At 41.3% G+C, this 24,894-nt stretch overlaps 1 protein-coding gene across 2 annotated transcripts in view; it reads left to right on the top strand.

Moving 5' to 3' along the window:
- The window catches only part of ERBB4 (erb-b2 receptor tyrosine kinase 4), a 1,370,802-nt gene that overhangs the window by 553,317 nt on the left and 792,591 nt on the right, over window positions 1-24,894 (top strand). For both annotated transcript variants that reach the window (XM_073633560.1, XM_073633559.1), the window contains exon 2: window positions 909-1,060. In XM_073633560.1, the coding sequence (XP_073489661.1) occupies window positions 909-1,060 (152 nt within the window). The remainder of the gene's footprint in view (window positions 1-908; window positions 1,061-24,894) is intronic.

Raw genomic sequence — 24,894 nt, 5'->3', positions numbered from 1 at the left:
CTTGCCTTTTCTCTGCCAGTCTGAATACTACATTACTGGTAGCTAGTAAAAACACAGATATAGGTACTATGTAAAAATAAGATTATGACTTTTAATGAGCACAACTGTAATAAACCAGGTGGTGGGTGGTCATTTATATCTGCCTATGGCTTGATTGTGTCTAAAATAGCCTATAATAATACATCCAAAGACCTAACAAGTGTCCTATATGCACTTTGATAACTAGCCCTTGTTCATAATGCCATTCAATTTATGCTACTGATTCTCAATGTTCGTATTTATTACAGGTACTTATTGTATATAGTGCCATTAATTTACACAGTGCATTTATATATGTATTGTACATTCACGTCAGTCCCTACCCTCAGGAAGCTTTCAATCTAAGGTCCCTGACCCACAATGATACATTAGAGCCAATTAACCTACCAGCATGTCTTTAGAGTGTGGGGGAAACCGGAGTCCCTGGAGGAAACCCGCACAGGGAGAACATACAAACACCATGCAGGTAGATTGGACTTGAGCCAACGACCCTAGTGCTGCCAGGGGAAAATTCTAACCACTTAGCCACAGTGCTGCACACCCATTATTGTTTGATTTTGAATATTCAGCACTGGGTTATATGGTGTTGTTACAAAAGAAGCAATAGTTACATGCACATAACTTGAATTTATATAGGGTATGTGTGCTGGTGATTTCTGTCTTGAATGGAGAGCAGAGCTGAAGATTTAAGTATTCTTTTTAAGATGATAAATGCTGTAGATTCTATTAAAGTTACTTCATTGCAAAAGTTCAGCGTTTCAGTGTAAAAAAAAACCCTTAAATGTAGCTTCCAATTAAGATTGTGGTGACACGACTTGCTAATTATCTTTTATGACATTGTACTTATATCTGCTCTGTCTCTCTTGCAGTGTGTACCGGAACAGAGAACAAACTGAGCTCCCTTTCTGACTTGGATCAGCAGTACAAAGCCCTGCGCAAGTACTATGAGAACTGTGAAGTGGTCATGGGAAATCTGGAAATTACCAGCATTGAACATGGACGGAACCTCAGTTTTTTAAGGGTACATTTAGAAACTATGGTTAACTTTTTACTAATGTGTGCCCATGCATGAGAGGGCCAATTTTGTCTATATGGTTTGTGGCCACTTAGTGGTTCACTGCTCAACAAGTCATAATTTTATCTGGGAAAGTATTATTTGTAAAAGTGTCTTCACTGTGAAAAACAGAGAATATGTTGATTGTGGGGGTATAGGAGGCAAGAAACTGCTGATCATACACCAATCACCAGAGAAGGGTGAAGAGGATGCTGATCATTCACCAGTAGGAGAAGGAGCAGCGAGGGTGTTTATCATATACAAATGGAAAAAAGAGAAGAGAGCGCTCAGAAGGAGCAAAAGGGGTGCTGATCATACACCAGTGGGAGATGAGCAGAGAGGGTGTTTATCATATACAAATGGGAAAAAGAGAAGAAAGCGCTCAGAAGGAGCAAAAGGGGTGCTGATCATACACCAGTGGGAGATGAGCAGAGAGGGTGCATATCAAAAACCAGTGGGAGAAGAAACAGAGAGGGTGTGCATCATATACTAATGGGAGAAGGATCAGAAAGGGTGCATATCATACACTAGTAGGAGAAGGATCAGAAAGGGTGCATATCATACACTAGTAGGAGAAGGATCAGAAAGGGTGCATATCATACACTAGTAGGAGAAGGATCAGAAAGGGTGCATATCATACACTAGTAGGAGAAGGATCATAAAAAGTGCATAAAGAAAGGGTGCTGACTATACACCAGTGGCAGAAAGGAAAGTGAGGGTGCATATCATACACCAGTTGGGAAATGGGTAGTGGGGGTGCTGATAATACACCAGTGGGAGAAGGAGCAGTGAGGGTGCTGATCATACACCAATGGGAGATGGGCAGAGAGGGTACTAATTATACGTCAGTGGGAGAAGGGGCACCAAGAGATCTAATTATAGACTGTGAGGAAAAAGGGGGAGGAGGAAAAGAGGAGGCTCAATGGCAGCCTCCTATGATCCATTGGGACATAAGTAAGCAAACTATTGAAGGGGAGAGAGGAGTGAGAGGTGACCACAGAACATTGAGAGACTTAGAGGAAAAGCTGACTGGAGCGAGAAACAAGAGGAAGCCGAGTGTAAGCTGATCAAGTACTAATGAGAGAAGGCACAAAGTAGCTAATCATCGCATGGATAGGGAAAGAGTGAGGAGTTAGAGCATGAGCTCTGCCTCTCTTGCAGTATGTACTGGTGGAAGTAGATCCCTACAGGGAGTAAATGAGTAGAAGCAGAGAGGAGATGAATGGGGGGGGGGTGAGAAGCCATGGGGATCTGATTGCGGACAGGCGGCAGCTGTCATTTTGGAGAGATCAGCTACCTTATTGTGTATAGACTATCTGTGGTGGTGAAGGGATTGAACAAACCATCTATACTTAATGTTTTTTATCATTATCATTACCAGAATGCTATCTGAGCCAGTATACTAGAGAATTAGAGAATGCTCCCCGATTTACATGCAGTCATCAGACAACCTTTCCAGAAATATCTTCTCTTAAGATTATATGCGTATTTTACACATTTTCTGCATGTCATTTACCTGCAGAAGCCTTCCTTGTGTAGACATCCAAAAGTCCTGACATTTCTGCTGAGCACCTTCATCTTTGGGTGCGATGTCAGCAGCCCCAGCAGACTCAGAGCTGTCACTCAAGTGACACTCTGTAGTTTTCTCCTTTGCTCCTATACCGCATAGTAATACATGAAAGTTTATGTAGGAAAGTGAGGGGAGGGGCAGAGGAGATGGACCAGCACAGATAGTATTTAGACACTCCCAGAAGCAGAAAGGGCTATGAAATGCAAGAAGAGAGGGGGCTATGCTATGGAATTTTCTCGGGTCAAATTTTCCAGCAAGTTCCAAGGCACAAAAAAACTGCAAGTCAAGCATTATATATATATACTGTATGTACACACACACAAAGGGATTGCTGCACAAAAATGTAATGAAAAGATTAACACAATACAAAAAAATGACATGGTGTACAAGGTTTAACCTTGCACACCATGTCATTTTTTTGTATTGTGTTAATCTTTTCATTACATTTTTGTACAGCATTCCCTTTATGTTTTTTTCTATATATGGCCCTTAGGAAGGCCTGATTGCTGTACACTGATATTAATTACCAATATGCACCTCGTCCTAAGGACTATGATATATATCTAATAAAATATTTATAAAAATTGGAACGTGTACTCACTTTTGTGAGATACTGTATATATATATAAATATATACAGCAGGACATTTTTTCTCAGAGAATAGGTGCAGGAACCCATGCCCACCACACACACACATACCTGCCAAATGGCATCAAATAGTAGCTCTTCCCTCTGCATACAACCCCCTCCCCCCACTGCCCTCATCTCCCCCCCTCCTTAAAAGCTCCACCATCTGTCATATGTCTTACCTTTTTTGCAATATTAAGCTGAAACACCTATCCGGCTGCAGTACCTCCCAGCATACTATACTATACTACAGTCACTTGCAAGGGAGATCATGCAGTAGGAACATCAACAACTGGTCACCAGGGAAAAATGGAGACCACAGAGGGTGCAGCCTACCACGCACCCTCTCCTGCCCATGACTGCACTGAACCTTAGGTACCTGTTGTGTATCTCCCTTGTCCCTGTCCTGCACTCAGTGTGATCTGCACAGGAGATCTAATCTGTGGGAGCTATTGGGAGATAAGCTATTACTTGAAAATGCAGAAGCTGGACTTCAGTGCCATAAATGTCTAAACTGCTGGCAACAAAAGTACAAAAGTTAGTACACCCCTAAGTGAAAATGTCCAAATTGTGCCCAAAGTGTCAATATTTTGTGTGGCCACCATTATTTTCCAGCACTGCCTTAACCCTCTTGGGCATTGAATTCACCAGAGCTTCACAGGTTGCCATTGGAGTCCTCTTCTACTCCTCCATGATGGCATCACGGAGCTGATGGATGTTAGAGACCTTGCGCTCCTCCACCTTCCATTTAAGGATGCCCCACAGATGCTCAATAGGGTTTAGGCCTAGAGACATGCTTGGCCAGTTCATCACCTTTACCCTCAGCTTCTTTAGCAAGGCATTGGTCGTCTTGGAGGTGTGTTTGGGGTCATTATCATGTTTGAATACTGCTCTGCGGCACAATCTTCAAAGGGAGGGGATCATGCTCTGCTTCATTAGGTCACAGTACATCTTGGCATTCATGGTTACCTCAATGAACTGTAGCCCCCCAGTGTCGGCAGCACTCATGCAGCCCCAGACCATGACACTCCCACCACCATGCTTGACTGTAGGCAAGACACACTTGTCTTTGTACTCCTCACCTGGTTGCCGCGACACACGCTTGACACCATCTGAACCAAATTAGTTTATCTTGGCCTCATCAGACCACAGGACATAGTTCCAGTAATCCATGTCCTTAGTCTGCTTGTCATCAGCAAACTGTTTGCAGGCTTTCTTGTGCATCATCTTTAGAAGAGGCTTCCTTGTGGGACGACAGCCATGCAGACTAATGTGATGCAGTGTGGGGCGTATGATCTGAGCACTGACAGGCTGACCCCCCACCCCTTCAACCTCTGCAGCAATGCTGGCAGCACTCATACATCTATTTCCCAAAGACAACCTCTGGATATGATGCTGAGCATGTGCACTCAACTTCTTTAGTCGAACCATGGTGAGGCCTGTTCTGAGTGGAACCTGTCCTGTTAAACCACTGTATAGTCTTGGCCACCATGCTGCAGCTCAGTTTCAGGGTCTTGGCAATCTTCTTATAGCCTAGGCCATCTTTATGCTTTATGTAGAGCAAAAATTCTTTTTTTCAGATCCTCAGAGAGTTCTTTGCCATGAGGTGCCATGTTGAACTTCCAGTGACCAGTATGAGAGAGTGAGAGCGATAATACCAAATTTAACACACCTGCTCCCCATTCACACCTGAGACCTTGTAACAATAACGAGTCACATGACACTGGGGAGGGAAAATGGCTAACTGGGCCCAATTTGGACATTTTCACTTAGGGGTGTACTCACTTTTGTTGCTAGCAGTTTAGACAATAATGGCTGTGTGTTGTGTTATTTTGAGGGGACAGCAAATTTACACTGTTATACAAGCTGTACACTCACTACTTTACATTGTAGCAAAGTGTCATTTCTTCAGTATTGTCACATGAAAAGATATAATAAAATATGTATAAAAAAAAAATTTGTAGGCAGGGCTGCTTTCCATGGTTTCCTCAGTTGAGGTTTGGGCAGCTGACAAGAAAAGCAGAGAGTGAGGTGGAAGAAAGATACATGCAGGGCCTGTCACCTATTGACATGAGCCATGTGCAGCCAGCGTGTGACCCAGGGGAGGGAAGTGACTGAGGGAGATACTGTCAGTCTGCATGACATGTGAACTAAACTTCACTGACATGGATATAGTAGTCACGTCTCCAGAGTTACCTTCTGCCTGTCTCCCAAGAAGCGTTCATTGTTAACACACACGCATGCATTCATAACGAATTATACAACCAGTAAGCCTTAAAAAAGAGACTTTTGGTAAAAATAGTCGACAGTAAAATTTCAAAATGTATTTATTCTATATTTGCATTACTTTGGAGTGCTGCCTTTGTTTCTGATACTGGCTAGAACTTTAGATGCTATGTCATATATGAAAACAGGATGGTCAGGTAGGTGTTAGTAGAGTTGTTCCATGCTGTACCACCCTCAGTCTTTAGTTTTCAAGCTGACCTCCAGACAGATGGCTAAATACACAGATGAAATGCATATATGGGGGCTGCTTAATCTGCCAAAGGATTTGTATTTCTGTCCATCCAGTCCTGAGGTTTACACAACTCTGTCACATAGCACATCCATCCTCGGGCAGCCCCGATGATCTTATTTTTTTTTTTGCTGCAGTTAAGTGAGTGGATTGTTAAAGAAGAAGAAGCTCATCTCTCTCCTACTATCAGCATGTCAATTTTTAGCACGCGAGCACTGCAGCGCAACTGATTGACTTCTTGTGCTGCTTCTCCTTCTCAGTTTGAACTCTGCTGTACAGGGGTCTGCAAAGACTGTTACCAAGTCAAATTTCTTAGTTACACTGTACAATCCCAATTCCAAAACAGTTTGGATGCTGAAAACAGAATGGAATGATATGCAAATCTCATAAACCCATATTTTATTCACAATAGAAAGTACTGTAGGGAACATATAAAATGTTTAAACAAAGAAAATGTACCATTTTAAGAAAAAAATAAGGGAACTTTGAAAATTGATAGCAGCAACACGTCGGGACAGAGCAAGAAATTGTATGTGATATGTGGGTGCATTAGTGTGTATGGAATGGGCAGCTGGCACATATGGAAAGGTACCATCAATGCTGAAAGATATATCCAGGTTTTAGAGCAACATATGCTCCCATCCAGATGATGTGTTTTTCAAAGAAAGCCTTGTATAAATCAACAGGTCAATGCATCTATGACATACTGCATCTATGAGAACAGCATGGTTTTGTGGTAGAAGTGTCCAGGTGCTTAACTGGACTGCCTGCAGTCCAGACCTTTCACCAATTGAAAATATTTGGTGCATCTTGAAACAAAAAATACAACAAAAGATGTCCGAGGACTGTTGAGCAGAATGAGAATGAGACAACATTCCTCTCCCAAAACTTCATCAACTGGTCTCTTCAGTTTCCAGCCATTTACAGTGTTGTGAAAGAAGAGGGGATGCTACACCATGGTAAATATGGCCATATCCCAACTTTTTTAACATGTGTTGCCGCAATCAATTTCAAAATTGCCTTATTTTTTTGATTATAAGGAATACACCTGAAAGCCTCTTTGACAAGTGGAAGGGCTGTGTGAAGAGGAATCCTGGATCCTTGGTGGATGGTGTAGAATAAAACCCCCTGAACCCACCAGATGCTGGAAAGCAGCAGTGTCCACCGCATCCTTGAAGCTCAGTGTGAGCATTGTCTTCCTGTTTGCAGAGTAGTAGTGGTGTTGCTGCTCTTATTTATAGACTCACACTCCTCTATACATCAGTGGGATGATCTGAATTGGGAACCTGGGCCTATACTGAACAATATGTTTCTCATTGGAGCCAGCAGGGCCCCTCAGTACTGCACATATGTAGATTTTTCTTCAAAGACCTTAAAATGTAACTAAAGGAAAAAATTTTTTTTTTTTTTCATTTAGGATAGAGTAAGGGAGGGTTATACCCCTTGTCAAGTTTTATTGCCATCTGTGTCCTATACAGGAGATTTCCATCCATGTCCAGTCCCATAGCCAAAACAGGAAGTTAGAGGAAATCCCACCAAAGTGAGGGAACCCTCAGGGGTGTCACCAAGGTCACCAAAACTTGTGTCCCTAATGGAAGATTCCCCCTCTATTACTTTTCTGGTGTCAACCCAAAATTGGGAATTTTTTCTACTTTCACTTTCGACTATAGCAGTAAACAGGATAAATAGAGAGAGTGAATTTCCCTAAGGGAGGCACAGAGAGCAATAAAGACTAACAGGTGTTCCAATCCCACTTTATCCAATCTCTCGCTACTTTAATGGAGAAGCTCTCTGCTTGCTGGCTTTCAAGTACACAGCTTCTACAATGGGGGTTTATGGAAAAAAGGACACGCATGTTCAGTACCGTGCAAAGTCACCATTTCAAAGGAGAACCAGAGCATTGTGGGTCACAGCTTCCAGGACAGAGTTCCTGTTTATCTAAGACATGTAGAGGGCATAGCATAGGGAAGGTGAAAGTTTAGCTAAAGTTTAGCCCTTAAAGAGGAGTTTAACACCCCCCCCCCCCCCCCCCCGATTTATTTAGCTTTTTTCCCACTTTTTACCTTTTTTGCTTAGTTATGCTCAAGTAATGTATTCATGTGCACATGTGCTCAGGGGATTCAGCGTTGTCCTGCTATAATCCACCGCTGCCCCATGCCCCCATCTTCTTTCCTTACATGTCTTCTGGGTTCTTGCAACCGGCCCCCTGATGACATGCTGCCAGGTCCTTCCCTCCTGTAGGCACTGTAAGGCAGAAAATATCTGCTGAGATATCCCAGGAGGCTGCTGGAGCAGGGATGATGTCATTCTCGTAAGAGTGAGGGTAGGGAAGAAATAAAAATAAAAAAGGATGGTAAGAAAAATTGTTGTAATTTCAAGTTTTGCGGAGTGTGGAGGGTTGCAATGAGCAAAGTGCTTTTTATTGCTAGGAAAGTCCACTTTGATCTCTTAGAATGGAACTAAACTCTCTCAGTCAACAGTAACTATTTTTAAACCTTATGCTGTTAGCATTTGTAAATAGATATGAAGGTGCATAGGGGCTGATTTACTAAAGGCAAATAGACTGTGCACTTTGCAAAGTGCAGTTGCTCCAAATCTTAGCAAATAAGGTCAAACTTAATTTTGCAAAGAATACCCAATCACATGCAGCAAAAAAAAAAAACAGCGATGGAACAACTACACTTTCAGAGTGCAACTGAACTTTGCAAAGTGCACAGTCTATTTATCTTTAGTAAATCAACCCTATTATATTTACTTGTGTTAATCTTTTTGGTACATTTCTTCAGTTGCTTCCTGGTTTATCTGGAGGAGGGGAGGAAAGGGCTTTCTTAGCTAAGCATATCCTCCTGCCTGCATGCCTGAGCTAAGGGCAAATGGATACCAGGAACTAAATGCTACTTGACTCATCTGCATTACTCAAGATGGATGTGGTTAAAAATGCTAAGAGGTGTTTTTAAGTGATTTCTCAGCAAAATAAAGCATGGAGAAATGGATGGATGGGTGGGTTTTCTTTGAATATGAAAAAAATAACATAAAATAAATAGCACTTTAAGTTTGTGGTACTCAGATACCATTTGGTCTGCTTTAACCTCCACCAACCTAATACTTAACCTAGCTAATCTTTAATAATAAATAACCTCTTATATAACCAATCCACCTGCACCTAATGTAAATACATAGTTCACAGAAAGTAACTTCAACTGAAACTACTGGAACTGTATTATGTTAGGTCAGGGGTCTCCTAACTTCTAAACAAGGGGCCAGTTTACTGTCCTTCAGACTTTAGGGGGGCCACTGGAAGCAGAAAAGATCCCACTATCAGTGGAAGGAAACAATGCCCTATCTTTGGTGTCAGTGAAAGGAATTGTGCCCCATTGTTGGTGTCATTGGGTGGGAAGAATCATGTCCCCTTGTTGGTGTCATTGGGAAGAAGTGTGCCTCGTTATTGGTGGCATTGGGGGGAACTGTAGCCTATCATTGGTGTTATTGGGAGGAATTTTACCCCTTTGTTGGTGTTAGAGGATGAAATATTGCTCTAAGGGCCAGATAAAAGCAAGCATCGGGCTCTTGGGCCACAGTTTGAAGACCATTGGGTTAGGTCATAGTAGATTCCATGACTGGTTCTCTTGAACGTTTGCATTGGGGAATTTTACTTTTAGCTACACTTTTTCAGCATATGATGTTGGGACTTGTAGTCCCTCAACAATCAAACAGCATCTTGCAGCAGAAGTCTCATAAGCATTCACAGTAAGATAGGCCCAGGACCCTCCCTGAGCATTAACTGTCATAGATCAGGATTTTCATTGGGATCTCTGTCTAATTATGGATGAAATGAAACTACAGAACTCATTACACATATCATTTAAGCTGAGTCTAAATCACAGCAGCCCTCCCAGAGGTAAAGGTAGCAGCTCACGCACACTCACACAGTGTTCCAACCTAATAAATCCATTTTTCATTTAAATGCCTCGGCCACTAGAGACAGTTCTATTCTCCACTGTTCAGCAATCCCTTGCTTAAATGTTGCAGTGCCTGATCGCATTATAATCAGCAAACAACACTGCAGTCCCCTTAGCACAAAAGGTGTTAATGTTAAAATATATAAATACGTACTAACAACTGGCTGTGTTCGGACTCAGGAGTGACCGCTTATTCTTGCAGCCCACAGCAGGAGGAGGATAGCGTATTGCTACTTATATGCATTAGTGGATTGCAGAGGATAACCAAAGTTTACCTACAATTGAAAAGCAATGAATAGGATGCTGTTTGTTATGCCTCCATCAATATTCATGTGCACAATTCCACTCTGCAATAATATATTAAGAAAGATAATGAGATATGTCTGCAATGGGTGACCAGTTGCTCAAATGCACTTCTCGGTTCAGGCATCTTGGTAAGATAAAGAAAAACAAGTATAGGACAGATGAAACTGTAATCCATTTTTCCTTTTTTTTTTTCTGACTGCATAACATAACTCCAGTCAATAAAAAGATGACGCTCGTTATATTAAAAATGGCAGTTTGTCTTTTTAGCTGTCTCTTGTTCCTCAGCCTACAGATTGTAAAATCCAGTCTAGGCTCCTTTGGCTTTTGTGAATAAAATGTGTTCTTATTTTTAGGATGAATTTCATACCCGCCAATCAGAATTTTTTCTACTGAAGCTAGACCAGTGCAAGAATCTGATTGGTTGTTCTGAGTTACTGCAATTAGAGGATATCTAAACCTCAAGAACAAGAAAAATAGTCATATATTATAGCCCAGGGTTTCTCAGCCAGGTTTCCATGGAAAGGCTAAAGATATAAATGGTGCGCTTGTTCAAATAAACATTCAGTGTCAATATATGCACAGTGATCAATCAAACATATATAATCATCAAACTGCAAGTATTTAGCATATAACATATAAATTGTGACTTATTATAAAAGTCCTCCAAAGGTGCAAAATAAATAATTAACCTCCCTGGCGGTTTTACCGAGTGTGGCTCGGGGTTAAATTTCAGTACCATTAGCGGTAACCCCGAGCCACACTCGGGATTGCATTGCAGGATCCTGGTGCGGTATACTTACCTTGTCCTCAGGACCCTGTGATGTCCCCCCGCTGTGTCCGAGGGCTCTGTCCTCCGCCCGAAGCCTCTGTGTGCCAGGCTCCGTTCCCTGCGAGCGTCGCTACGCACGGGGGCAGAACCTAGCGGCAAATTCAAAAAATGTAAAAGTCAAAACACATACAGTATACTGTAATCTTACAGATTACATTACTGTATGAAATTATTTCACATCTCTTTTGTCCCCAGTCCTTTGTCCAGTGCCCTGCATGCAGTTTTATATTATAAATATTGTTCTTTCTGCCTGGAAACTGGAGATTGTCCATAGCAACCAAAAAGTGTCCCTTTACGTCAAAAGTGGTTTTAGACCAGCTAGAAAACAGCGATAGTAAATTAGAACACTTGCAGAATTGAGCAATAGTGAATCGTAGGGAGATTAATTTTATTATTATTATTATTATATTATTATTTTTTATAATTATTTATAGTTATTTATTATATTATAATTTATGATTTTGTGTGTCAAACTTTATCCTATCCGGGATATCTACTAGACTCTTGTTTGGACAGATTTAAGTGTGTTATTGCTAAGAATTACAGGCCTACAATATATTTCTATGCAAAATAATTGTACAGCTTTGAGACGCAAAAATCTGACATAATCATACCGCCAGGGAGGCTACATAAAGTCCATATTGTGATATCCAACATAACCAGTGAAGAAAATATAAGTCCAAGGTATATCCAGTGATTACATTTCTAATCACTGGATATACCTTGAAATTATATTTTCTTCACTGATTACGTTGGATATCACAATATGGACTTTATTTATTTTGCACCTTTGGAGGACTTTTATAATAAGTTACAATTTATATGTTATATGTTATATACTTGCAGTTTATGTTTGATATATGTTTGATTGATCGCTGTGCATATATTGACACTGAATGTTTATTTGAACAAGCGCACCATTTATATCTTTATTCATTTTTTGTTACTAGTGAAGGAGTTCACTGTTTAATGGTAATAGTTGTTTGATTCACATATTACTAATTGTCACACACAGCAGCACGCAAGTATTCTTTTAGTCACAGGTTTCCATGAAACCCATGGAACCCTAGCATTCTATCAGAGGTTGCTAGGGGTTTCTTGAGCAATGAGCAGATACGAAACCATTGATTTTTTTACCTATCTGTAGGGGGGGGGGTAATTCTTCCCAATGACCACAAGTGGAAGGACCATTTTTCCCACTAATCATCACATAATATATCATGAGTTGTATTCAAAGTAATTTTCAGCAGGGGTTCCCTGAGACTGGAAAGTTCTGTCAAGGGTTCCTCTGTGTTTAGAACTGTGGTTGTGGTTGTGAAGTACATTTTCAGCAAGTACAGAAAAGTACCAATTGGCCATGCCAGAAATAAATGTCTTTGTAACTGATATCTCAGACAAAGTTATTAGCTTTCCCAGCTGTCTTCTGTGAACTACAGAACACCCAATCCCTGTGCAGTAGGGTTGAAAAAAGGGGGAGGTGTTTGAAGTTTAATTTAGGAGAGCAGCAAGGCTGGCAACACTGTTCCTCCAGTGATACAAGTGAACAGTGTTACTCTAGGACAGGAATTCCTTGCAGAATAAGCAGGTGAAAAAATAGGAAACAAATAAAAAACTTAGCAACTGATGTAGCCTCCACAGCCGATTTTTGGATCGACTCCCGTGTGCTGACGCCGCTATTCATGGTAAAGGAAACTGGCAGTGAAGCCTTTCGGCTTCACATCCGGTTCCCTACTGTGCATGTGCAAAGCGTACTGCACTTTCTAACTGGCCTGGCGTGTGGAGGAAGGAGGAGGAGGGGGGGGAGGGGTTTCTGTCAAAAACAGGTACCCCTTCCCTCCTCCCCCCTGAAAGGTGCCAAATGTGGCACCAGAGCGGGGGAGGAAGTAGTTAAGTGGAGGATCCACTTTTGGGTGGAACCCTACTTTAAATCTTTTGCACACTACAGCTTGAAAAAGCTCAATGCAGCTTTTTTTTTTTTTTTTTACTAAGCTAAAATACAGCCCATTATTTGTAGTGTGCCTATGCACACAGGCGAGTAAACAAGCACCGTGCATTCTTCAGTTAAAAAAAATATATATATATAGAAAAATCTGCTTTTTTAGTCCGTAATTTACTCCTGTTTATTTCCCCAAAAAATACATAAATGCCACAATAGCGGGATAGTGTAAAAAAAAAAAAAAAAAATTAATTAAAAAAATAAAAATTCTACGTTATATTAAAAGATTGCAGTCACATAAAGAAAAAAAAAAAAAAACGATACACATAGTCCAGCATGAAGCAGTACTGTAGCATACTTCTCTCTCTCCCCAGCAGCTGTCAGTTTGTCTGATCTAATACCGTCTGCTCTCCCAGATCACTGCTGATGGACACCACTCACTTCTGCTGGCTTACACATATTGAAATACCATTACCTAACACTGTGACGATATCTATATTAAAGTGCAAGTGCAAATAGTAAAAAAAGTTGAATGAATCATGAACATGGATGACACATGATAAAAACTAGTGAAAAATGAAAAAATCAATTGATGGTGCAAACCAAACAAAACATCCAGAAATGTCTGTACTAAAGTGCAAAGTGCAAATGGTAAATTGTGCAACACTGAATTATAAACATAGATAACACATGGTGATGTTGATAATCAATGGAATAAACACAGGGCAAACAAAACGTCCATTGAGCCACCCTAGGTTCAGAGAGCAAACAAAAAATGAATATAGCAGTCCCAAATTGTGAACTTATACATAAACAAAGGTGAAAGTATATGTGGAACAATCCAAAATTAATGCATAGGTGATGTTCCCTTCACCGCGAACAGTGAAAAAACGACCGATGCCTGGCCAATCCAAATGAGGTGACACCTTAATGTGCACTAGCCCCTCACCCTACTGCTGTAAGGTTACAGCATGAACTGAATCAGATGCTTCAAACAGGGGGTCTTCAAAGGGTCCCTCTCAGATGGATGCAACGATAGATCCTTGGAATGGATACAGCCTCCTCTCCAGTTAGCTCAGTCCAAATAAAGGAGGTGGAATAAAGATCCCAGATAGTATAATACCGTTTAAACTCAAATTGAAGTTAAAAACTGTATCCATCTGAGAGGGACCCTTTGAAGACCCCCTGTTTGAAGCATCTGATTCAGTTCATGCTGTAACCTTACAGCAGTAGGGTGAGGGGCTAGTGCACATTAAGGTGTCACCTCATTTGGATTGGCCAGGCATCGGTCGTTTTTTCACTGGTCACGGTGAAGGGAACCATCACCTATGCATCAATTTTGGATTGTTCCACATATACTTTCACCTTTGTTTATGTATAAGTTCACAATTTGGGACTGCTATAATTATGAACCTAGGGTGGCTCAGTGGACGTTTTGTTTGCCCTGTATTTATTCCATTGATTATCAACATCACTATGTGTTATCTATGTTTATAGTTCAGTGTTGCACAATTTACCATTTGTACTTTGTGCTTTAGTACAGACATTTCTGGATGTTTTGTTTGGTTTGCACCATCAATTGATTTTTTTATTTTTCACTACAATTTTTATCATGGGTCATCCATGTTCATGATTCATTACATTTTTTTTTATTATTTGCACTTGCACTTTAATGTAGATATTGTCACAGCACTTATTAGAGATCCCACAGCGCAGCACCATTATTACCTATCAATTTATCTATCTGCCAAGGATCAGCTGATCAGGTATCTGCTGTAGTAGGCCTTCATTCAATTTATTAACTGACAGCGCGGGAGTACCACCTTTCATTTTCATTACCTAACACCGTTTCGTTGGCAAGACGACTTACCTAAAGGGTGGGACTCATGACATTCAATTTTAGAATGAGTGCAATTAAGCAAACAAAAACCAGTCACTGTTATAAATGAATTTGTTGCAGAAAAAAATTTCCATCCTGCTCATTAGAATTTTCTCATCATTAAAAAGGAACTTCAATTTAACCCCACTAAACATTAAAAAAAAAAAACAAACATTCCTGAAATGAAGGTTTTCAGACAAAATTCTTCTAGTGTATGACCAGTTGTATGCTGAAGGGGTTAACAACAGGCGCCTGTCACATTTTTTTCTGCATTCCTTGTGGAATAACTAATAATCAGAAGTCACCTTGTTTTGATTATTTTATATGTTATTATCATGTAAGGAATAAATTATAGTATGGGATTGGAACCTGGAGAGTTTTCTGCATTCTCATTTCAATAACAAGGAACAATGCTCGTCTTGTTCTACAGATCCGGAATAAATTCACAGAATGCCCGCTCAGTACTATAATCATAGCTCCGTACTGAAAAGCTTCAGCATCTAACAAACAAAAAATGTTTTTAGCTGTTCTTTCTGTCTGAAAAAAAGGTCTTTGGAGGGTCCCAGGGTTACTGCGTGATATGTTTCTTAAACTGCTAAACTGCTGACACTGATTGCAGATATGAAAATGCAGCAAATGCAAAGGGTTTTTTGTATCTATCGTGGGATATGGAGGCCTTAGGGGACTATTGTTAAAATGCTGCTTGTAGCATAAAATACACACACAGATATAACAGTATCAGTATATAACCGCCAGAACTATTAAGTCTTCTTTTGCAGAAAATACACTCACTCTTGCTTTTTTGATAAAGTAGATAAACCTACAGCTGGTTAACCCTTTCTCTTTTATGGGCAAAAGTAATATTCCACCCTTATTTTTGGGCTAGGGCACTTCACTGTTTAGGGCACATGATGCAGCAATCAAAAAGGTAATCCACTTGCTCCTGGTATTTCTGCCCAATGATAGTGTTGGATGGGTTTTCTGTGCAACCACAATGGACATACTGTAGGTACACTGATTCACTAGAATATATAGTTGCTGCCTTTATAGGGTGTCCTCTGAGGTTTAAGGTCAGAATGGCCCTAGTTTTTGGTATAAGCGGTGGTTTTAATTTCAGGGGAGCATAGGGTGTAGTCAAGCTATAGTAGGGAATTAAGGCTTAAAGCCATACTAAAGCCTATTTTTTTAATAAAAAAGAGATTGTACTTGTCTACTCTAATTGCGCAGAAAGCACCCTCATCTGCATACCTGGCAGTCCCCTGCTGGTATTATCGAGTTCTCTCTGCTCCAGGTGCCTGGTGCTAAGGTTGAACCCATGTGCATGCTCTTCTGAGCCAGGCTGTGTGCCTCCATGGACACACACAACAACGGTAAGCCAAGCCCATGCTCCCTCCTCACAGGAGTTTGACTGATGGCAGCAGGAACCCATGGCTCTGATTCCCTCAGTGTCTTCTGTGAAAGTGAGGGGAGCAGTGCTGGAGCCGAAGACAGCACTGGAGCGGTGACAGGAGCCAGGTAAGTGTTTAGGAGAGGCGGGAGAGGCGGGGCTAGGACAGATAGTGGGGTGTTTTTACCTTATAGCAGAGAGTACATTAGGGTAAAAACGTTTAGACTTTAGAAACACTTTAAAGCAGAACTAAAGTGCTTATTTTAAATGCAAACACTGAAATTGCAAGTTGAAAATTGTGCATGCGTGCCAGTTTGCAAATTTGTGTTACCATCTGCATTATCCATGTTTCTTGTTAACCATAAGCCATCTTGCCAAGCCTGTCTATCTACATTAGTAGGAGGTGATTAAAAGGTGTTACCATCTGAAAAAAGTGATGTAAACATTCTCTGTAGGAATAATTTATTTCCTCATGAAGAAACGGGAGTGTACAAAGTCATGCATACAGATGCATCATCTACGTATGCCTGACGAAGGGGTCCTGCACAGCTTCGAAATGTTGTACTCAGTGGTGGCCCGTCCATTAGGGGTGCACAACTCTAATAGGCTCCAAAAAAGGGTGGGCCCGGAGCGCAGAGCACTGTGCTCCAAGCCCACCCAGTTGTGTGACAACAGCGAATAAATATTTGCTATTGTCACACTGATTCTCCTCCCGGCCAATTAGGAAACAGGTCCTAAAACCCATTTCTCGATTGCCATCAGTAAGCGGTTCCTGAGACCCGTTTCCAGATTGCCTGAAAGGAGAAGCAATCCTTTTGGCCTAAGGGAGGAGGGAGGAGATGCATGGCCGCCGTGATGCCGTAGACTGACTGACCCACCAGCCGCCAAGTCCGATCCTCCGGCCCCTCCATGCTGAGTGCTGTCAGTTCCTCCTGTGGCCTGTGGCTGTCAGAGATGGGTTGCTGGCTGCAGAAGAGGGGAGCACACACCTATAGAGGGAAGGGATAGGTAGCAGAGAGCAGCAGTGACGCAGCCGTGCCTAATGCACACCATTCTCTGTGAATCGTCCCTGTGTCAGCGCACACCGCACACACCTCTCCGACATGGACCCCCCCCTGCCGCCGACCTCATCAAGCTGGCACCTGGGTATGGTCCATTCATAGCAGCACAATGGTAAGAAAGCCTGCAACTGGGGGGGGGGGTGTTGGGGTGGTGGCATATTGGATCGACTGGGGGGGTCCGTGGTCAGGTCCGTCTGTCATGAACAGATGGAGCACCAGCCGCCACTGGTTGTACTTGGTCCTTTGTGATCTGATCTCAATAAAAGCTTTGGACGACACTTTGCAATCCATGTTGTACTGGCAAATATGTGCATTGATCTGTGATGATTCCAGTTTCCAGCTGGTAGTTGCTGAAACACCCACTACTTTTGAGCCTATTTCCAGGGAAGTGTGATGGGAATATTGACAATACAATGTGTACAGGTGCCTGGGAGCATACAAAGGAAAACTCAGGCATATATGGGTGGCACAGTTGTTGCATAAAGCCCTCCATAAAAGTCAATGATTGTATGCTGCTATGTGCTTGCAGTTGTGTAAACACGTGCAGGCGTACTGACATACGACCCTGGACACAGACTGCATTCAGGGTCGTTCATCCATAAGCATGGAGTGTTTACACAGTCACCCATTGATTTCTATGTATGCAGAATCTCTGGTTCCCAGGTGAGGAAATACATCTGAACTATATGTTGTATGGCTCCAGGCACCTGTGTGCATGAGCCCTATTTGAACACTTGTACCCCCACTCTAATTTTATTTATTAGCCACGTATTACTTGTCAACAAATGAGAAGGGACAACACTGGGCAGGACTGTGATGAAGGAGCATAATGACATAGTAAGTAAGGTGTGAAAGCTTATTATTATTATTATTGTTTATTATTTAGGGTACTTATATAGCGCCGTCAATTTACACAGCGCTTTACATATACATTATACATTCACATGGGTCCCTAACTTTAAGGAGCTTATAATCTAAGGTCCCTAACTCACATTCATATACTAGGGCCAATTTAGACAGAAGCCAATTAACCTACCAGCATGTCTTTGGAGTGTGGGAGGAAACCAGAGTACCCGGAGGAAACCCACGCAGGCACAGTGAGAATATGCAAACTCCTATGGCCTATTGGATATGAAGCTTGCTGAGCTGAAGCCAAGAGGTCATAGAGAATGCCAGGTTCTCCACTCTTCCTATTAAGCAGCTGGATGACTTCTTGGAAAAGCCAAAAGACTCATAGTTTTACATGTATGCACTATTTTAAAATTACAATTTCAAAGTGTTTGCAATAAAAGTCCTTTTGGTTCTGCTTTAAATAATATGAGACAAAGTGACAAGTTCTTTTTAAAAGACATTCCCCCTCAACCTGATAGTTGCCTTGCCTTCAGGGCCGTTCACTTGCTAAAGCCCATAATTTAAGATTATGGGGGAGCTTGTGTAATAATAATAATGTATAATAATTTGTTTTTCCTCCCGCGATACAGTGCTTGCAGTGTTGGATTTAGACCTTGGGGGGCCCTGGGCACTCAAAATAGAAATTAAATTATATGTCAAATAAAAAATTGAACTGAAATAAATACTAAACCATATTTGTTCTAAAAAAAGTATGTTAGGTTCCGAGTTAGATTCTTGCTAAGACACAGGAGGAATGAAGGTCTTCTACTCTCTGCTGATGTTATTCTGGCCTAATTCTGATCCAGGGCCACACCTGTCTCGTAATTTTGGGTAAAACTGGTTACCAAAGTTTTACCCTATTCAGAATCGTGGAGATTTGCCCCTTGAACCAGTCAGGGTCAAGCGGGGGGAGTGAGTTTCTCTCTCATGTTTCTCACTCCGATAATCGATGCTGGTCATTAACTTCACTTCTATGATGGGGTTGGTGCTGTTGCCTGGCACTTGCCAATATTTGTCAAACTTCTCCCTTGTGCCACCCACTTGTCTCTTGTAAACAAGGCAATAAATTCTGCGACACTGTCTGATTGACTCCTTCCCACCCAGTCATTCTGCAATAGGGGGTTCCATTATTCTGACTGGATGCCATATGACATCCAGCAGGAGAAGCTGCTCGTGCGCTCCCCCGGGGGGCATGCAGCGCATCGATCGGTGGTGCGGTGTGTCCCTTTGACACACTGCATCTCCGATCTCAGTAAAGAGCCTATGACGTAGCCTCTTTACCATGAGATCAGGTGTGTCCAATCACAGCTGATCACATTGTAACCAGGAAGTTCCGGTTAATAGCTTTCCTCTATTCGCAGTGACGGGGGGGTGTCTGCACTGATAATTATCAGCGTATTGATTATCAGTGCAGGCCCATTAGCGATGCCCACCAGTGCCCCACTAGTGATGCCCAGCAGTGCCTACCTGTGATGCCAATCAGTGCCCACCTGTGCCCACCAGGTATGCCAGACAGTGACCATCAGATATGCCAATCAGTGCCCATCAGGGATCAGTATTGCCTGATTATCCTCATTGCCTCATTATCAGTATTGCCTGTTTAACCTCATCAGTGCTGGCTATCAGTGCCATCTATCAGTGCCCAACAGTGCTGCCCATGAGTGCCCATCATTGCCCATCAGTGCCGCCCATCAGTGCCCATCATCGCCAACAATCAGTGCCCATCAGTGCCACCTATCAGTGCCCATCAGTGCCGCCTATCAGTGCTACCCATCATTGCTGCATATCAGTGCCTCCTATCAGTGCCTATCAGTGCTGCATATCAGTGCCGCCTATTAGTGCCCATCAGTGCTGCATATTAGTGCCTCCTCATCAGTGCCACCTCATCAGTGCCCATCAGTGCTGCCTCATTGGTGCTCGCCAGTGTAGCCTCATCAGTGCCTGTCAGTGAAGAAGAAAACGTACATATTTACAAAATTTTATAACAGAAACAAAGAAAAACTTTTCTTTTTTTCCCCAAAATTTTCTGTATTTTTTTATTTGTAGCGCAAAAAATAAAAAACCCAGTGGTGATCAAATTCCACCAAAAGAAAGCTATATTTGTGGGAACAAAAGGAAATAAAAATGTCATATGGGTACAGTGTTGCATGACCGCGCAGTTGTCATTCAAAGTGTGACAGCGCTAAAAACTGAACATTAGCCTGAGCAGGAAGGGGGTGAAAGTGCCGGGATTGAAGTAGTTAAAACAAACATCTCAAAGAGTAAAATAATTCTGAGAAGTTGAAGTGTAAAACATCTGTCGCAGGCCCTCAGCCCTTTCTTTTCCTCTGAAGTCAGGCTTAACTGTTCATTATCATGACACCCACACACACTTTGTTAATTTTTTAAATAATAACACTAATTGTATAATTATTAAAAAAATAATAATATGGCAGAGGGCCCGGGGCAATTGTCCCTTTTGATCCCTTATGAATCCGGCACCGAGTACACAGTCCCTGAGCAATCAGTTGATAGGTCTGAGCACTATCACATGGGGCCAAGGAAAAGGATATTACTCCTGTGTAAGTTCCAACACTGGCCAACATGGATATTAAATAGGTCTGAACTACTTATGGCTTCAGGAGTTGAACAATGCGGTGGGGTAGCATGGGGAGGGTACATTTTATTGGGAAGGAAAATGGGCTATCTAGACATTCTGTTACATTATCCAAAGTGATTGATTTGATTCAATGACAATATTCTTAGTCCACATTAGAAACAAGGAAATCAGAAGTACTTTGTAATGACCTTGCAACATTACTCACACAGTGAAGTCATCTTGTCTCCAGACTAGGTACTCATCTGTGCACAAAGACCCTTAAAGAAATCATCCACAAATGTTTCATCTAAAATCAGCAATCCATATAGTGAGCCCTTGACCCTTGGCATGGGTGATTGCAAAGACCATAATACAGCCAGACTCATATGCTTCCCTTCCATATGGTATTTTTTGTACGCAGGACTGGATTACTGGATTACTAGGGCTTTATTGCTATACAGTTATATAATACACTAGTTTTGTGAAGTCTTGTAGCTGCATTAGTAAACATTGTTTAAAAGTTATTGTTTAAAAAGGCTGCTTGATCTTGTAACCCCCCCCCCCCACACACACACACACACTGTCACCCCTGGACAAATCTGGATAAGATAGAGTCTCAGCACAGGGCCAATCAGCACTGCGCAGACATGTCCAGACAGAGGGTTTAGAAGCCTTGCAACCTCAGTGCAATATGAAAACTCCTCCTACAAGCTTCACCAGGAGCTGATAGAATTTACAAGACTGCTATATATTGCTGATGAGAAAAGGTATTTAGCAGTTTATATTTACTAGAATAATTGTATTTCCATGTTCTGTGTGTACTGTGGGAGGCCAGATATAGTGAATGCAGGCTCCTGGGTTTAGTAACACTTTAAGACTACCATTGTATTTGCCTAGAGTGGTTGCATGCAGTCCATAGGCCATTAATTGAGTACCTAACTTGACCTAGAAAGATCAAAATTAAGCTGGCTATGCACTAGTAACATTTTGGTCACAATATTTTGTTTTTTAATCATTAGTGGGATCAAATCAACAATCATTTTTGATCGCAGTGACAAGAAAATTCAAAGGAGTAGGATGGAAAAGTTGCGCTTTTTGTTCAGGAAATTACATTTATTCCAAAATCAGTTGTTAAAAAGAAACACAATTCTGAAATAAATTGAAATAACGTTTGTCAAGTATTGATTGAATGTACGGAGAATTATGAATGTGGGTACGAAGGTTTGTTTGAAAGTCTACAAGTATATGGCCAGCTTTAGAATATGATTGGTTCTTGCTGTTGTTCATTCCCCCCACCCCCTTCTATGTGTTGCTTGCCTGTGTTACAGAAAGGTCCCAGCTTTATGTAGTCATAATGTTAACATTCCTCAGCGTAATGCAAGTCATCCATAGCTCACTGTTCTAATTGCTCCTTAGCAGTAGCTTTCTTTAAAACTCCTTTAATTCACAGCAGTGAAGGAGCAAAGCACTTTGTATGGGAGCCTAGGACATAGTAATTCTCCTGTTTAATCAGACATGCATTGTGCTTTATGCTACTTTTTTTTTTCTTTTGCTGATGGCATCTGAGTAACTTCTTGAGATGAAAAAAGAAGAATGTACTTCTGAATGTGACAGAGTGGTTATACCTGCTCTTGTATCACAGTACAGATCACGTAAACACAGCCATAAGTTACTTGGGAAATGTGTGAGTTATCTCAAATTAAACCAAGAAACCTATCACTGCCAAGCAACCACTTTGATCAGGGTAGGCATTGTGACTATGGCCGTGTGGGGAAAGCTAATACTTGTGTGCATGTGTGAATGATGGCGCGCTGCCTCTGGCAAACATTCGTAGCTATGTTTTCCTAGCCCTCAGTGATTCCCCTTTCAAACTACAACTTCACTGCTTTTCATTAAGGCAGATAAGAAAATGCTTTTCTGTGGCTCAAGTTGACTTATTAAAATGTAATTATTGCAGTAGGCAGGTCAAACGGCAGCACGGACGAAGATTAATGGCAACTTTCAACAATAAAATGTGGAGCCATTCGTGAGTGAGCACGACACAGAGGGAAGCCATGTGGAGAAATATAAAGGAACAAATGAAGCTGTTACATTGCTTGATGGAACATGATTTCATTTGGCTTTAATGCCTGTGTTGATTACACTGAAGCGGGAACTAAGTTCCTATGGATGATGTAGGCACCTTCTTTGGAATGGAAGGGGTTCAATCCTGCAGGCGGCAGATGATGTGACCATCCCTTTGTGCGCACAGGTGGTTCCCAGCTCTGATGGATGAGCTGAATTTAAAATGATTAGAGTCTTACAAGCAAAGCGAACTTGGAACAAAGGTACCAGTCAGAGCCCATCAGTGGGACCAGTGATTAATTGGCCTATTGTGTTTAACATTCCAAAGCTGCCCTTGTAGCACAGAGATTAGGGTGAGTGGCTGGAACATGACAGGGCACAAAGGCTAGTGCTCCTTTGTGTAGTGGTCAGAAGGAACTCTGCCAGCTTTTCATTTCCTGCTTGTGTTGCATCTCCAAGTTCTCTTGTTCCAAAATAGATGGAAGAAATGATAGACTAATACATATAAAAACATATCCTTATAGAGTAGCACAGTGTTTCTCAAACTTTTTTGTCTTGTGGCACACCAAAAGATCTAACAATTTTCATGGCACACCTGAAAAGATTTAACACTTATTGTGGTAAAGAACTTATTTATTCTTACATATATATTTGATTTTAAATTTAGTGTGAAGGATGTGCCTGCTTTCCAGAGCAAATCAGATTGAAGTGATTGTAATCTTCTTTGTACTTTAGCTTCCTTGCTTTTAATTTAACAGTTTCTCTTTCAGAGTTCCAGACTTGATTAAGTATTTCCCCATTGCTAAACAATGAACAAACTTTATTTATAAGCATCAAAGTTGGAATGGAACAGTCTCTATTATTATAATATAATTAGAGCGATCGAGTTCTCCTGAGATCTCACACAAATCTTGTGTTAGGACAGGAACCAATGATTGACAGACTGACAGAGATTGCGTTTTTCTATATGTTACTTTTTTTTAACTTTTGCAACATTGATTTACCATTTAATTTTTTAATATGTTTAAGGTTTCAAAACACTAGCAATTTTAAATATTTTGCAAAACTCCCATGACACACCTGCAAATCTCACACGGCACACAGTTTGAGAATCGCTAGCAGCACAGGCCAAAGAACTAGTATCTTCCAAGCAGTTAAGCAGGGTTGTTGCTTCTTTCTTAAACATAACAAAAATATACCCCGCATGCTGGGCAGTGGGCACCATCTTTCTGAATAAAACTTTGTCATTTATTCAGATGCCATATAGGGACCATGCCTTTAGTAGCAATGTAAGATGCACTTTTTATATTGGACTGAGCTTTGGGTGGAGCGAACCACTGAAGCCAAAAAAATATGGCAGCCAATTTATAACTAGCTTTTTAAAGTAAGGTGCATATCGAAGGATGGAAGGATTTTGCACAGGTAATCAACATTACAAACATTTATTAGCACATCTACCAGCTAGCAAATAAAAAAAGAAAATTAAATTGTTACCAATTTGCCTAAAAACAGAGGTTTAGTTGCACAACATTTGCAAATATATGTGAAAGCTGCACATCAAGGCCCATCTGTGTAGTTGGTCCATAAAGCTGGACATACATTATACAATTTTCTTGTGAGGGCCTGCCTGATTGCATACAAATTGAAAATGTTTAAGTTTGACCTCATATTATATGGTTTTGGTAAATCTAAAGGAAAATTATACAAGAAGATTGTATAATGTATAGGCAGCCTAACTCTAATCTATGGCAGCCTTCATCTTGGAGTATATATAGCAATGGATAAATTAAGGGCAGGTATGTTTGGAGGTAGCTCATTCCTCCTTAAAAGCACAGAGATGCAACAGAAGTCTAGCACAGCAAAAGGGCAGCTGAAGGCTTCCAGCAAACCACTTGGGAGCAGGTATGAAAGTAAGTATTTAAGAGGAGTTTTGTTTCAAAACATTTGCAAATACATGTAGAAGCCTTCCTCGTCAAGGCCCTTCTGTACAGTGTGGTCTCTGGCCTCTAATCTATGAGAGCCTCCAATTTTGAGTATGTATAGCAATGGATAACATGAGGGCAGCTATGCCTTGAATAGCCCAGTCTTCCCCAAAGGCAAAAAGACACACCAGAAGTCCAGCACAGCACAATGGTAGCTAAAACTTCCAGTGAACCACTTGGGAGTGGGGATGAAGGTAAGTATTTAACTATGCTGGCT

Source organism: Aquarana catesbeiana, linkage group LG06 (genome assembly GCF_042186555.1).
Source record: "Aquarana catesbeiana isolate 2022-GZ linkage group LG06, ASM4218655v1, whole genome shotgun sequence".
Taxonomy (NCBI): Eukaryota; Metazoa; Chordata; class Amphibia; order Anura; family Ranidae; genus Aquarana; species Aquarana catesbeiana.
The sequence above is the reverse complement of the archived record's forward strand: the minus strand, read 5'-3'. Positions and strand labels throughout refer to the sequence as shown.